The sequence below is a fragment of the Crocuta crocuta genome, unplaced genomic scaffold, assembly GCF_008692635.1.
Source record: "Crocuta crocuta isolate KB4526 unplaced genomic scaffold, BGI_CrCroc_1.0 scaffold190, whole genome shotgun sequence".
In the NCBI taxonomy this organism is placed as follows: Eukaryota; Metazoa; Chordata; class Mammalia; order Carnivora; family Hyaenidae; genus Crocuta; species Crocuta crocuta.
Window position 1 is genome coordinate 11,368,256 of NW_027527955.1, and position 14,298 is coordinate 11,382,553.

General features: G+C 38.9%; 1 protein-coding gene across 5 annotated transcripts in view; it reads right to left on the reverse strand.

The window, feature by feature from the left end:
* CDADC1 (cytidine and dCMP deaminase domain containing 1) overlaps positions 1-13,741 on the reverse strand; it is a 65,805-nt gene extending 52,064 nt beyond the window's left edge. For 4 of the 5 annotated variants that reach the window (XR_013332297.1, XR_013332295.1, XR_013332296.1 and 1 more), the window contains exons 1-3: positions 13,545-13,741; positions 12,730-12,830; positions 6,021-6,095 (exon numbers count right to left, since the gene is read on the reverse strand). Coding sequence is in view for 1 of the 5 variants with exons in the window: in XM_077752613.1 (XP_077608739.1) it covers positions 6,021-6,095; positions 12,730-12,830; positions 13,545-13,626 (258 nt within the window). In the remaining 4 variants the exon portion in view is untranslated. The remainder of the gene's footprint in view (positions 1-6,020; positions 6,096-12,729; positions 12,831-13,544) is intronic. The other variant, XR_013332298.1, reaches the window with a different exon arrangement.
* Between the last annotated feature and the right edge of the window lie 557 nt (positions 13,742-14,298).

Here is a 14,298-nt window from a genome sequence, read left to right on the forward strand (position 1 = left end):
CCATGTTTAATGAAAACAAATTCGTTTTACTATAATTATCTTTTTAAAAATGGGAGTTATAGAAAGAAAAAGTATGTTTGTACCTATGTCTATATTAGATTCTTATTCTTTAGTCTCTGAGGTTTTGTTATATACCTGTAAACTGGACTAGATCCTGATTTCTAGTTACCTCAAATATCTGGCTATGACTCTCCAAAATAACATTTCCAATTTTCTCCCATGCTTCTGACTTGGAATTACTAAGAACAAAGACTGCCCTTGAATCTCCTTAGGAGAGTCTATACAATGTCCTCCCCACTATCCAGATGGCAACCAAACATCAGGGACTTGAACCCTGGGTACACATCTCACAGCTGAAGAAGGCTCTGCCTGACATATGGTCTTGTGCAAAGCTGAAGACCTCAAAATCAAATTCACTAGGAAGAGAAGGCACCAACATTGAGGTATATTGCCTTCTCCCAAGATGTCAGATCCCAAACATTTCTTTTTATTCCTCCTTCCCTGTCTAATAATCCTTTTACCTGATTTTTATAACACAGAGGTCTTTATGATTCTTTTGTCCATGTTGTACCTTGCTTTGGACTTGAAAGATAATGATACCTGGGCCATTACAAAGGGGTTAGTCCAACTTCCAAATGACTGTGGGCTTGCCTTGATGCTGCCTGTACACTTTAATACCCTTAAATTTTATTGGCCTCCATGGCTGTCACCTTTCAGGTTCTGAGCCACAGACTCAAACAAGAATTATCAGGAAGCACATGTGATTTAAAATTAGCCCCCTTTGGCAGATCCACTTCCCTGGTTAGGAGGGAGTACAAATGAGGCTATGATAAGGAACCTCTCCTTAACTCTTTAAAGTATTATAGAATCTGCTGCTAAAAAATAGCAACCCAAAAAGATCCTTAGCCCTTCTGACTGAAGTCATTCTTGGAAACAGGATGGCCCTTAATTATCTTTTGGCTGAACAAGGAGGTATCTGTGCTGTGAATACTACTTACAGCACTTAAATTAACACTTATGAGGAAGTTGAAACTCAGCTACATAAAACCACTGAACAAGCCACTTGGCTTAAGAAAGTGTCTCTTTCCAGGGCGCCTGGGTGGTTCAATCAGTTAAGCGTCTTTGGCTCACAGTTTGTGAGTTCAAGCTCTGCAACAGGCTCTGAGCTGAGAGCATGGAGCCTGCTAGGGATTCTCTCTTCTCTCTCTCTCTCCTCTTCTCTCTCTCTCTCAAAATAAATAAATATGAAAACATTTTTTTTTAATTAAAATGAAAAGAAAGTGTTTCCTTCAACACTCCTTTAACTTATTCAATTTTGATTGGCTTGGGTGCTGGTGCTGGGGACCCCAGCTCCAAACACACTCCAGATTTTGGGTCTTATGCTGCTTATAATCATAGTAGTCTCTTTGGCACACTATATTCTCTAAAATACAGCTTTAAATGTGTGTTCACAGCCACTAACCACCAAACAAATCATCTCCCTAAGACTGGAACATCAGAAAAGGAACAACGACAATAACTGACTTTAAAAATGTACCCAAGGTCATGATCTGTGAATACCACAAAGATTCAGAAGAAAAAAAAACACCAAAAACAAAAATAGAACTCATGATCTGTGAATACCACACAGAGGATCAGCAAAAAATGCAAGAATTTCAGAGCAATAGCTAGGGATGGCACTAATGCCTTCAAAGTTTAGATAACATCTCTCAGGAGTCTGAGCAAGAGACAACAGGCCCCAAATGGAGTCACTTGTGCTAAGCCCACATCACTTAATGCCTATCCTAACTAAATTTTTGCCAGTCAGACTGGAAGTTCCTGGTCAGCTGGTGAGGAAATCCACCTGGTAGACTCCTGTAGTCCCCCAAAAGAAGGTGACCTTGGCTAAAACAATCCACTTTTTGTTAGTAACTTCCTTTTCCCACCCCTTCTGCCTGTGTAAGTCTTCCATTTTTACAGCTTTGCAAAGCTCTTCTCTATTATATAAGATGCTGCCCGATTCATGAATCATCGAGTAAAACAACTAGACCTTTAAATTTACTCAGTTGAATTTTGTTTTTTAACATATCTCATGATAATATTATATATTATAGTTGATTTATTAATAAAATGAAAGTTTTGTTTAGTTCTTTATCTGGACACAGTTTGAACAAAAGCACATTTCTCTTTAGGTCCAAAAACTTCTCTTAATGTTGGTTTTACACCAGAAATTTTCTAAATCCAGCCTTTCTCAACCAAACAGTGAAGGACTTAATTATCATTAACGTGTTCTACTGAAAAATAAGTACAGTTTAACCTAGTAAAGGGCAAGAACCAAGTCAATATGAATTGCTTCTTATACCACCTCATCTATAACTACTTAGTACTAAGCTTCTAGAAAACCCTGTGATTTTATACATGGATAAGTGAAGCCCGGAGAGATTATGTGACTTTCTAAAAGATCCACAGGTGGTAAAAGGCAAAATTAAAGCAGAGATCATCTTTTTTTTTTTTTTTTTACAAATAGTTTATTGTCAAATTGGTTTCCACATAACACCCAGTGCTCATCCCCACAAGTGTCCTCCTCCATGCCCCTTCCCCCCTCCCCCCACACATCCATCAGTCCTCAGTTTTTGTCAGCATTTCAGAGTCTCTCATGGTTTGCCTCCCTCCCTCTCCCCCACCATTCCCCCCCTTCTTTTCCCCCTTGTTCCTCAGTTAAGTTCCTCCTAATCCTCCTATACATGCAAACATATATTTGTCCTTCTCTGCCTGACTTATTTCGCTCAGTATAACAAAAGCAGAGATCATCTTAACTTTTTAAAATATTTTAAATATTGACTAAATAAAGAGAATTCTCAACTTCTTTCTAAAAACCGGCTCTACCAATTTTTAGCACTATAGCAGTCTAGACTAATGCGGTTAGGTTCCACCTTCTACAAATATATAAATTATTTAGAATTTTAAAAAAAGGTTTTAAATGTACAGTCAAGCTCAAAAGGAAGAAAGATGCACCCTCAGGTGTTAAAAAACAAAGAGAGACTTCAAAGCCAGAGCCTTAAGTCTGGGCTACCTCAGCAGTATCCTACCCACAGACAGGGGACTAGGCTGGCTCTGCTTTTAAGCCCCTGAGGCTAGGAATCGGCTGTTTAAAATTAAAAAGGTGTTAAATTAAACACAAAGTGTCCTAATTTACACAGATACTAATCAAAAAAGCTGGTGTAACAATGATGATATCAGATAAAATAGACTAAGTTAAAAATCAGTTCAATGTAAGGCACAAAATAGTCTAAGCCATTTTCACAGGAAAGGTCTCCGATGTATAGAATGTAAACCTGAACCTTGGGTTTGGGACAGATTGTTACAACATGAGGGAAATTTGGGCCGAGAATAGGGTACTCATTATTCCCTACTTCCTTTCAAAGGGATTTTACTCTACAGTTATCCCCAACAGGACACATTTGAAATTACTTTAAACATCAAAACAAAGCTGTATTAACTAAAACAGTCAAGGGTCAGGTTCAGCTATGAGTACAAATGTCTGCAACTATGGAGAATAATATTCTATGAAATGCCTAAAAAGGAAAGAATTGGGAAGTTTTATAGAATTCCCTTTCTAGGCTAAATAACCATTTCCTAAACTATAAGGACATTTAAAAGGAATACAAAAATCTTTCCTTTATAAAATATATTTCCAAAAATATATCTAAAACATGAAAGATCTATATAGGCTTTTGAAACAATCTTTAAATTTATCTTGAATTTATGAGCTCTTTCCCCTTAGCATCCCAAAATTTCTTAAGAGTTTTATGTTCCCCAAATATAAAGTGTATATTAGTATCTACTTCTGAATACTTCCAGTGAGTTTTTCTTTTTAAATTATAACTTTGGAAAAGAACTGATAAGGCCTTATCAAAAGGTCTCAGCATGCTAGAGCTCACTGTATTAAACTGAACCAACTGTGACAAATGGAAATGGGTGATGATTTTGGATTTACATTTTCTAGTTAAACAGACAGAAATGAAGCCAGAAACCTTGACCAAAAAAGACTTAAAAAAAAAAAAAAACTATACTAATAAGTTGGAAGCATGCATACTCATCAATTTATTATTAGAACAATCTTTTAGGCTAAGTTTATTTATCACTTGTTTGTCTAGAGTCGAGTCCTTTTCACCTCAGAAAATCTGTTTTATTTTTCATTTTGTTTCTAGCTAAGGCCAAAATATCAAGTTTGAGACGAAGGTTCTTCCGCCCCAAACTTAAAACAAAATAAGCCTAAGTTACATTCTATTTTGCATTTCCACTTACTGCACCTCCCAGAGGACTAAGTCTTTTTAGTGAATCACTGTTCTGGATCTGAACTGCTTCACTTCACTAACGTCTTGGCAAGTCATCTACATAATTTTAGTCACACAGTTTTTACATTAAAACATAAACAAGAGGGGCGCCTGGCTAGCTCAGTCGGTTAAGTGTCTGACTTCATCTCAGGTCATGATCTCATGAGTTCAAGCCCCCCATTGGGCTATCGGTTCTCAGCCCAGAGCCACTTTGGATCTTCTGTCTCCCTCTCTTTCTGCCCTGCCCCTGTAAGCTCTCTCTCTTTTGCGCTCTCTCGCTCTCCTTCTCTCTCAAAAACAAAACAAAACAAAAAACCAAAAAACCACTTAAAAAAAACCATAAGCAAAAGAGAAAAGTCTGTTTTGGTAAACAATCTAATGGTGAGTCACTCTTTCTTTTCTTTTCTTTTTTTTTTTCTTAACTTTGCCTTTCTTATAATTAAAAGCATCTAAATATTCAAAGACAAATTATTTCTATATTTTTGTTGAACAAGAAGAGTCATGTCTAAAATGGAGAGTCACTTCAGAGACTCACTCTCAGAACTAATCAGGAAATCTCCAAGAACATATATATCAGAATCATCAAGGAAACTTTTCCCAAAATATATGTGTTTTGTCTTTTCTAGACACCCAATAAATCAGACTCTCTCTGGAAAATTCAGACGATTAAAATAACAAGAAAATACTATGCAATATTAAAAAAGAACAAAGTTCATCTTATCAGGTTTGGCCTTTGATTTTACCCTCCTTAGGAGCTAGTAAATTAGCCTGCTGCTTTTTCATGGATGCTGGCAGAAGACAGAATGACTCCTGGGTCGTTCATTAACACAACAAGCAATATGAGCACCGTGTCTGTGATGGTTCCCTTGGCCATAAGTCCCACAGGGGTCATGCAGATGGTCTAGATGGATTTCTGGACAGGAAGTGGGTTGTGTTATAGGAAAGGAACACCAAGCCCAGGATTCTGTTGTTTGACAGCAAGCAAATCTCCTCTCTGTCCCAGAGGGAGACATTACCTCACCTCTCAAGGTTGCTTGCTGCAAACACAACTCTGAGAAATGACCTAGGTCAATAGCAATTAGGGTCTTGCATTCTGTAAGAGGTCTTGTATTCTTTAAACCAGCAAGATGTGTTGGAGTACAAGAGAACTGGGTTAAGAGTGTTTCTCAGTACATTTCTATGAACTAATATGGAAATGTATGAAGAGTTAAACGTGAAGATTAAAATAAAAAAATCAAGATGTAGGAACATATTATAGCATAACCTAGCTTTGTTTTGTTCTGCTATTTACAGGAGAGACATGTATATCTTGTAAATGCACAGAAAACTTTTACGTTTTTTTTGTTTTTTGTTTTTAATTTCTGAAAGAGAGAGACAGTGTGAGCAGGGAGGATCAGAGAGAGAGAGGGAGACACAGAATCTGAAACAGGCTCCAGGCTCTGAGTTAGCTGTCAGCACAGAGCCCGACGCGGGGCTCGAACCCACGAACTGTGATATCATGACCTGAGCCAAAGCCGGAAGTTTAACTGACCAAGCCATCCAGGCGCCCCCACAAGAAACTTTTAGAAAGGTATATAAGAACCTGCCTTGGAAGTGGGAATGGGAAACCTGAGTATAAGAGGGACTTCCATTCTACTTTATACTAGTCTTTTTGCTTTGTTATTACAAACACATGTTTTTTTTAACAAATCATAAAAAATTCACCTGTTTTTTGTCAGTAGATATTCTGGTCATCTCCTCATGATCTCCTAAGGGTCCATGCTTTCCCTCTTCCTTTTCCTAATTAAAAGCAGATTGGGGGGGGAAAGATTAGTACACAAAACACAGAATTAGCTCAGTATTTCCTATTTGAAGGCTGGTTTTCTTGGCTTTCGCTCATTCATTTTTTTCCTGATGAAAGTCTGCATTGACTTCACACATTATTCAGGTTCAAGTTCAGACTACTTAATCTAGTAAATAAGGCAGGCCCCTCCATATTTTTCTAAAATACAGAAGGATTGAAAGTTGTGGTCAGAAAATAAAATTCGGTAGTTTAAGATTTCAGAGGGGCGCCTGGGTAGCTCAGTTGGTTGAGTGTCTGACTTTGCCTCAGGTCATGATCTTGCAAGTCCGTGGGTTTGAGCCTTGTGTCAGGCTCTGTGCTGACAGTTCAGAGGCTGGAGCCTGCTTCAGATTCTGTGTCTCCCTCTCTCTTTCTGCACCTCCCCCACTCAGACTCTGTCTCTGTCTCTGTCTCTCTCTCTCTCTCAGAAATAAACAAACAAAAAAAGATTTCAGAGTTGGGGTAGTTCTGACAAATAGTCAGAGTGTGGCCATGGCTAAGAAGGACTAAAGGGGAATAGAAGTAAATTAACTAGTTTATGCCCACCCTAGGATGAAGGAGGAGAAGGAAAAGGAGAAGGAGGAGAAGCAGAAGCAGAAGCAGAAGAAGAAGAAATAAATTAACTGGAATTGGGAAGATAAGAAACTATGCAGCAAAGGTACTAGGTACGGATTGTGGTAGGCAAAATAATAGTACCCCAAAGACTTTACTGTCCCATTCTCTGGAGACTATGGCTCTGCTATATTACCATGGCAAGACCGTAGATGGAATTAAGCCTGCTAATCATCTGACCCTGAGATGGAGGATTATATGAGTGGGTCCAATGTAATTATAAGTGAAAGAGAGAGGCAAGAGAGTCAGTGCAAGTGTGATGCAACATGAGAAAAACTCAGCCTGCCACTGCTGGCTTTAAAGACGGAGGAAGATGTTCATGGTCTAAGACATGTGGGCAGCCTCTAGAAGCTGGAAAGATAAGGAAAGGGATTCTTGCCAGAGCCTCCAGAAGGAAAACAGCCCTGCTGACACTTTGAAAACAGCCCTGGTGGGCCCAGTGAGGCCCATTTCAGGATCCGACTTCCAGAACTGTAAGATAACTATGTGTGTTAAGCCACCAACTTTGTGGTAATTTGTTAGAAAAACAACAGGACACCAACACAGAGATGTCCACAAGTCTCTTCTACAAGTAAAACTTGAAGTAGAACGTTTCGAGCCAGGGACCAAACTCCTCCATTTATTAATTCAACAAATATTTACTGAATCCTTGCTCTGTGCTAGCCACAGACCTGGCTGGTCAGGATGTAGCACTTAACAGAGCTTATGACACAGGAAAAGTGACCATGAAATGACAGAATGATACAGCAAAATTCTATGAGCCCTGAAATAGGCGGATATGTGATAAACTAGAGAAAGTTTGAAAGTGGGAATGGCAAACTTGGTGAATGTTGACCTCTTAGTCTTAAGAAACAAATGCTGGATGCTAGAAAAGGAATAACCTCTAAGAAGTTTACAAGAAAAGCCACATCCTGGGAATAGCGTTTCTATTCTGGGAAAACAGGAAGTGGAGAAGGTGATGATGTTGGTAGTGAAATGGTGGGGGTGTGGATGGTAGCAGTGGTGATGGTGATTACATGAAGGAAAATAACAACAGTATCTAACACTGAGTATTTCCCAAGTAGTGAGCTCTAAATTATGTCTTTTAATCCTCACCACTTTACAAAGTTGTTCCTATATTGTTCTCATTTTACAAATGAGGAAATTATGGCTGAGAGAGATTAAGTAATTCGACCAAGGTCACATAGCTAATAAATGGAAGAGCCAGGATCTGAGCCCCAAATCCACTGTCTTTACCATGATGTTACCTGCTACTGTTCTGGAAAAGTACAGTGAGTACACAATGGGAAGAGTGGACGAGAGGGATAATACATGATGTGTAGAGAAAAATGAGGCAATAATGCAGTTACTCTAATTCTTATACTAAAGTAATACTCAGGAAATTTAGATATGTTTAACTTAACTAAAATGAAAAATTATGAACCAATAGGAGACATTATAATTTTAAAGGACAGCCATTTCCATAGTGCTGATTTCTAGTCTAAAACTTTTAATTAAATGTGCTTTTCCCAAGAAGTCTCATAAACAATTAGTTTCTCTTCCATTCATTTATCTAGTTTTGGGCTGGATTCTTAAAAATCATTAGGTTTTAATACATAAAATGTAAAAATGTACACTTTGCTGAGTAATCCTCAAGGAGCACCAACACAGTATAAATATTTGGCAACACAGAAAATCTCAAATACCAGTCGTATTTAGAAGTGGTTGTAAGTTAGGGCACCTGGATGACTCAGGTGGTTAAGCGGCCGACTTCAGCTCAGGTCATGATCTCTGCTGACAGCTCAGAGCCTGGCGCCTACTTTGGATTCTGTGTCTCCCTCTTTCTCTCTGCCTCTCCCCTACACATGCTCAGTCTCTCTCTCGAAAAATTAAATAAACATTAAAGAGATAAAAAAAACCAACAACCCAGAAGTGTTGTAAGTTAAAATATACTGAAGCTGGTAACTGACAATCTAAATGTCCAGTACTAAGGGATATGGTACATCAATATAATGGATTGTTATGCAAACATTAAAATGATAATGGCAAATACATATGGCATATGCTATGTGCCAGGCACTATCTAAGAGCTTTACAAACACTAACTCAGCCACTTTTCATAAAAGCCCTATATGGTATGTACCAGTAACATTCCATTCTACAGATGAGGAAGTTGAGAGAGGTAAAGTAACTTACTCAAGATTACATAACTAGTAAGAAGTGGAGCTCATATTTGAACCCAGCTAGGCTAACCACAAAATCGCTGACTACTCTTTAACTATTAGATTAAGTTGCTGCTTCAATCTTTGTAATAGTATTACAGCATAAGCATTTTCCTATGTTAAGTGAAAAAGGCTGGATCCAGAATGAAATGATCTCAAATAACTTTTAAAAAGAGAGACAAAGAGAGAGAAAAGATTAAGAAACAGCATGAAAAAGTCAGTAGTCTCTAGATAGTGGAATTATGAAAAAGGTTTTTTCTTCAGTCCATTTTATAAATAACAAACATATATTACTTTGGTAACACAAAACTATTTTAAGACAAAAGGTTGGTAAAGTGTCAAAGGCAGTATTTCCAGTAAAATTATGTGTCAAATTGCATTAGAGTTTCTGTGACTTACTTTGTTTAGCAAAAGCAGAATAAAGAATTTAAGTGTAACAAACATATGTTAGCTTAAAAACATTTTTCTTCTGTTAATAGGAAAAAATCTTACTCAACCCTGTGAACACCATGTACAATTAATACTGTATTTAATCTAATGTGCATCCTGTTGAAAGAGAAGTTAATTTCAGCAAAGGATTTATTCTTGATTTATATATTTGTATATGTGTATATGCATGTGTGTATATGAATTAAAATAAGATCAAATCTTCATATTACACTGTCTTCACAATTAGTATTCAATTTCTAACAACCCCAGCTTTAAAAATGTGCTTTTAAAAAGTCTTAAATCTCTAAATACTTGCTTCTAGTCTATCTCTTCAAGACAAATTTTATCTACAAAAAAATAAAAACAAGCCAAATAACCCCAAACAGCTGAAAAATCTTTTACTTTCATAAGAAAATATTAAGCTATTAAGAGGTAGAAAGAATAAAGGACTTCAAAGTCATGAAGGAAATGAAGAGCTCTCTCAAAGCCATTAATAATATGTGGAGCTAGGGTGGGAGTTAAGGGAGTGATTAAGAGATAGGGAGTAAAAATGCTTAACAGTTTTTATAATATTTTAGTATTTATTAAACATTTCACATAGGAATTGGAGGAGAAAACTACCCCAAGAGATACCAACTTATCAGGAAGAGTAAATTGCCTGTATACATACAGACTTTACACCCTTCACAAAAATCAACTCACAAGGGATCATAGACCCAAATGTAAAACATGAAACTATAAACTCCAATAAATAACAAAGGAGGAAACCTAGATGACATTGGGTATGGTGATGCCGTTTTAGATGCACAAAGGCACGACCCATGAAAGAAATCAGTGATAAACCAGACTTTATTAAAAAGAAAAACTTCTCTGTGAAAGACACTCTCAAGAGAATGAGAAGACAAGTCACAGACTGTGAGAAAATATTTGCAAAAGACAGATCTGATACAAGACAGTTATCCAAAATATACAAAGAATCCTTAAAACTTAACAATAAGAAAACAACCAGAATAAAACATGGGCCAAAGATCTTAACAGACACCTCACCAAAGGAGATATACAGATGCAAATAAGCATATGAAAAAATGCTCCACATCGTATGTCATGAGAGAAATGCAAATTAAAACAAGATACCACTACCTGTTTATTGGAATGCCTCAAGTCCAGAACACAGACAACACCAAATACTGGAGAGAATGTGAAGCAACAGGAACTCTCATTCATTGCTGGTGGGAATGCAAAATGGTACAGCTACTCTGGAAGACAGTTGGGTAGTTTCTGACAAAACTAAATATACTCCTTATCGTACAATCCAGCAATCATGCTCCTTGGTATTTACCCAAAGGAACTGAAAACTAATGTCCACACAAAAATTTGCATATAGATATTTATAGCAGCTTCATTCATTCCAAGTTATTGAAATAACTTGGAAGCAATCAAGATATCCTTTTGCAGGTGAATAGATAAAGAGTGGTACATCCAGGCAATGGATCTTACTCAGGCTAAAAAGGAGGTGATCAAGCCATGAATGGACATGTGGGAACCTTAAATGCATATTGCTAAGTGAGAGAAATCAATTTGAAAAGGCTACATACTAATGTATAATTCTGACTATATGATGTTCTGGGAAAGGCAAAATTATGGAGACACTTCAAAAAAAAAAAAAAAAAAATCAGTGGTTGCCAGGGCTGGGGGGTGGAGGAAAGATAAATAGGTGAAGCACAGAGAATTTTTAGGGAAATGAAAATATTCTGTATGATGCCATAATGATGGATACACGCATTATTCATTTGTCCAAACCCACAGAATGTACATCACCAAGACTGAACTATAAGGTAAACTGTAGACTTTGGGTGATCAGGATGTGTCAATGTAGTAGGTTCATCAATTATAGCAAATGTACCACTCTAGAGAGGATGTGGTTAATGGTGGAAGCTATTAACATAGGGATGGGGGGGTGGGGCTGGGAGTATACGGGAAATCGGTGTACTTTCTTGGAAACTTTGCTGTGAACCTGTAAGTGCTTTAAAAAGATAAAAGTCCTAATTATCAAAAAGTTAATTCCTTAATTCCCTGTTAAAATTCTTCAATGTAGTCCCTACTTATAAAATCTAAACTCCCTTGCAAGGTATACAATATTTTTTATCTGATTCCTATATACCTTTCCAAGTTCATCTTTATTCTCCTCCCTCTACTTAACTTCACCCTCCCCCATGAGGACCACCAGTTCTCTCACTCCTCCAGATAGTTCCATATGGAGTCGCCTGGCTTGGCAAATACCTACTCATTCTTCATATCGCAGTGCAAATGAAGCCTCCCCTGTGCATCCTTCCCTCACTTCCCCATGTAGCGCCTGGCCTGCAGTCTTTGGCTGTGATACCATCTGCTTATACTTGGTACTTGACTCTGCCATCAACTGCATCTTAACTGTTTAAATGCTTAGTTTTAGTCTTCATTAGAAAATAAGAACCAAATATTTTTTTTGTATCTCCAGTGGCAAGCACCAGGATTGAGGGGTGGAGGAAAGATAAATAGGTGAAGCACAGAGAATTTTTAGGGAAAGGAAAGGATTCTGTATGATCCCATAATGATGGATGCATGCATTATACATTTGTCCTTTTGCTTTTTTCAAAAAATGTCTTAAATGCTTAAACGACCTAATACTACTTTTCACGTATGGCCTTGGCTCCCTCAAACACTGAGAACGAACCATCATGCTTGGAGTGTCAAGCATGGAGGAAAATGCGGAGATAGTAGCACCCTGCTGACCAAGGGCTGGAGAAAGTAAAGTTGTAGAATGTACATACTTCAAACCCATTGGCTTTTATGATTATTCTTTTTATACTTTCCTAATCTGTTCTGATCACCTCTTTGAGATCCAAAAAAGAGACTTATTTAGGAACAAGAAACCAATTAGCCTTCATAGATCACCTATTTCGAAAGTAGATGCTAAAGGGGTATGACTAAGACATGGAAAAATAAGGTAAAATAAGAGATGATTTCAACCTTCAAGTCATTTACAGTTTGGTGGGAGAGAAGGAATACTACTCACATGAAACATCAACTGTAGACAAATGAATAATAAATTATGTAATCGAATTGTCCAAACCAACATATAAACACTATTAATACCTGATAAACATGGCAGAGTCTGAGATGGTAACATTTCTATTTTTAGATTAGAAAGATGAGCTTTTACAGTCCTGAGTTACAAATATCATACTAAACCACAAAAGTATTTTGCAAATGTTAAGACTTTTTACTTTGCTTTTAAGTGTGACAGAAACTGGAAGAATCAAATTTTAGACTTGCTTTTCTAAGTGAGAAAAAATATGGAAACAAAATATACCTGAGATTTTTGTCTTTGGGCTGTATTTACTACTGGGAAGAGCTCCATCCAGAGACTGAGCAGAGTGAAAAGGTTGACTTTAGAAAGCCTTGGTATTTGACCTACAAAAGAGAGGGCAGACATTTTAAAATTTTACTAATGATGAAAACAGGAACTAATACTCAAGGTGCTAATGCCTTAACTCAGTTGCTTTAGCAGGAGGCAGAGTAGGAGGCAAGATAGAGGACTAGAGAATTGAAGGGCAAAAGGCTGGCTAAAACGTCACTTTCGGCTACCTCCTCTGGCACTTTTCAAAGTTGGGCCCTTTCTCCAGCCCTCAGATGTCAAGGAAAAAATGGTATAACTGATACATGTAACTATGGGAACAATCCAAAGGAAGTTATGAGAAGTCCTTGCATCTGATGTCATCGTGGAGCAAGCTTTTCTTTTAATTGGAATGTCGCAAAAAGGGCAGTTGCGGTGACCTTTGCTGGCAAGGCACTGAAATACAGGAAAGCGTCACGTGTGGTTACTTTGGAAATCAAGTTAAAAGCACGGAATTTTCAGGCTCAATACCCGAGATCCCAGCTCTAGGTCCTGAGAGGAAAACGAAAAGGGGGTAGTGGGGGGCTGTGAACGCGACTTCAAAAGCATGTGCTGCCGGGCTAGGGGTTCCCGGTGACCGAGGCAAGAACGCGCCTAGGGCGGGAATGAGACGTCCCGGGGCAAGAGCTCGGGCGAAGAGGGGCAGGCAGGGACAGCGGAGTTACTCGCAGACAGAGGCTCAGGGCAGAGCGAAAGGCTGGGGTGGCAGCGGCAAGGTCCGGGGCACTCACCAGTCATGCTGCCAGTCTGGGTGCTGACTGACCGCCCGGCCCCCGCGCTCTCCAGATTTTGCATCTGCCCTGCTTCTTTCATCCCGAGCCTAGCTGCCTCTGCGGTCCAGAATACCTCTCGCAGTCCGGCATGATCTTGGCCCCAGCGGCTCCACCTTTTTCCTCCTCCCAGCAACTGTACCGCAACAGCCAACTCGGCGCAGCCAGCTGACGTCAGAGCTTGGCCGCCACTTCCGGGCGCCTGTTGTGTCAGCGAGGCGCTTACGCGCTGACGCGAGGTTGCCCGTCTAGGGGCTGCCGGATAGTTAAGAAGCGCTGTGCTGTGATTCATTTGAGGCCTGAATTTAGCTGTCTTCGCTGGTCTTGCTGAAAGTCAACCGAGGATGTTTTGGCCTGGAAGTCTCAGGGTGTACAGACTCTAACAGAGTCACGAGGCCTGCGCAGACTTGAGAGTTTTGGTGAGAGAGTGAAGGGGTATTGAAATAGAAAGCTGCCCCATCGGACACCGTCGAGATCTTAGAGAAGGGGGAGGTGTTGGGCGTGGGGGGCGCGAAGCTGAGAGGCCCAGGTGGTTGTTACCGTCGGTGATTGGCCAGCCCTTAGGAACTCAGTGCCAGGGACCACCTTGGGAACCTTCTGCTTCTCATCAAACATGAGATCTCAAGAGGTGCAACTGTGATTATGAGAAAGGTAGGGAGCTAGGAGGAAGGAGCAAGTGCCTTGGGAAATATGAGAAGTACTTGACATTGTAGGT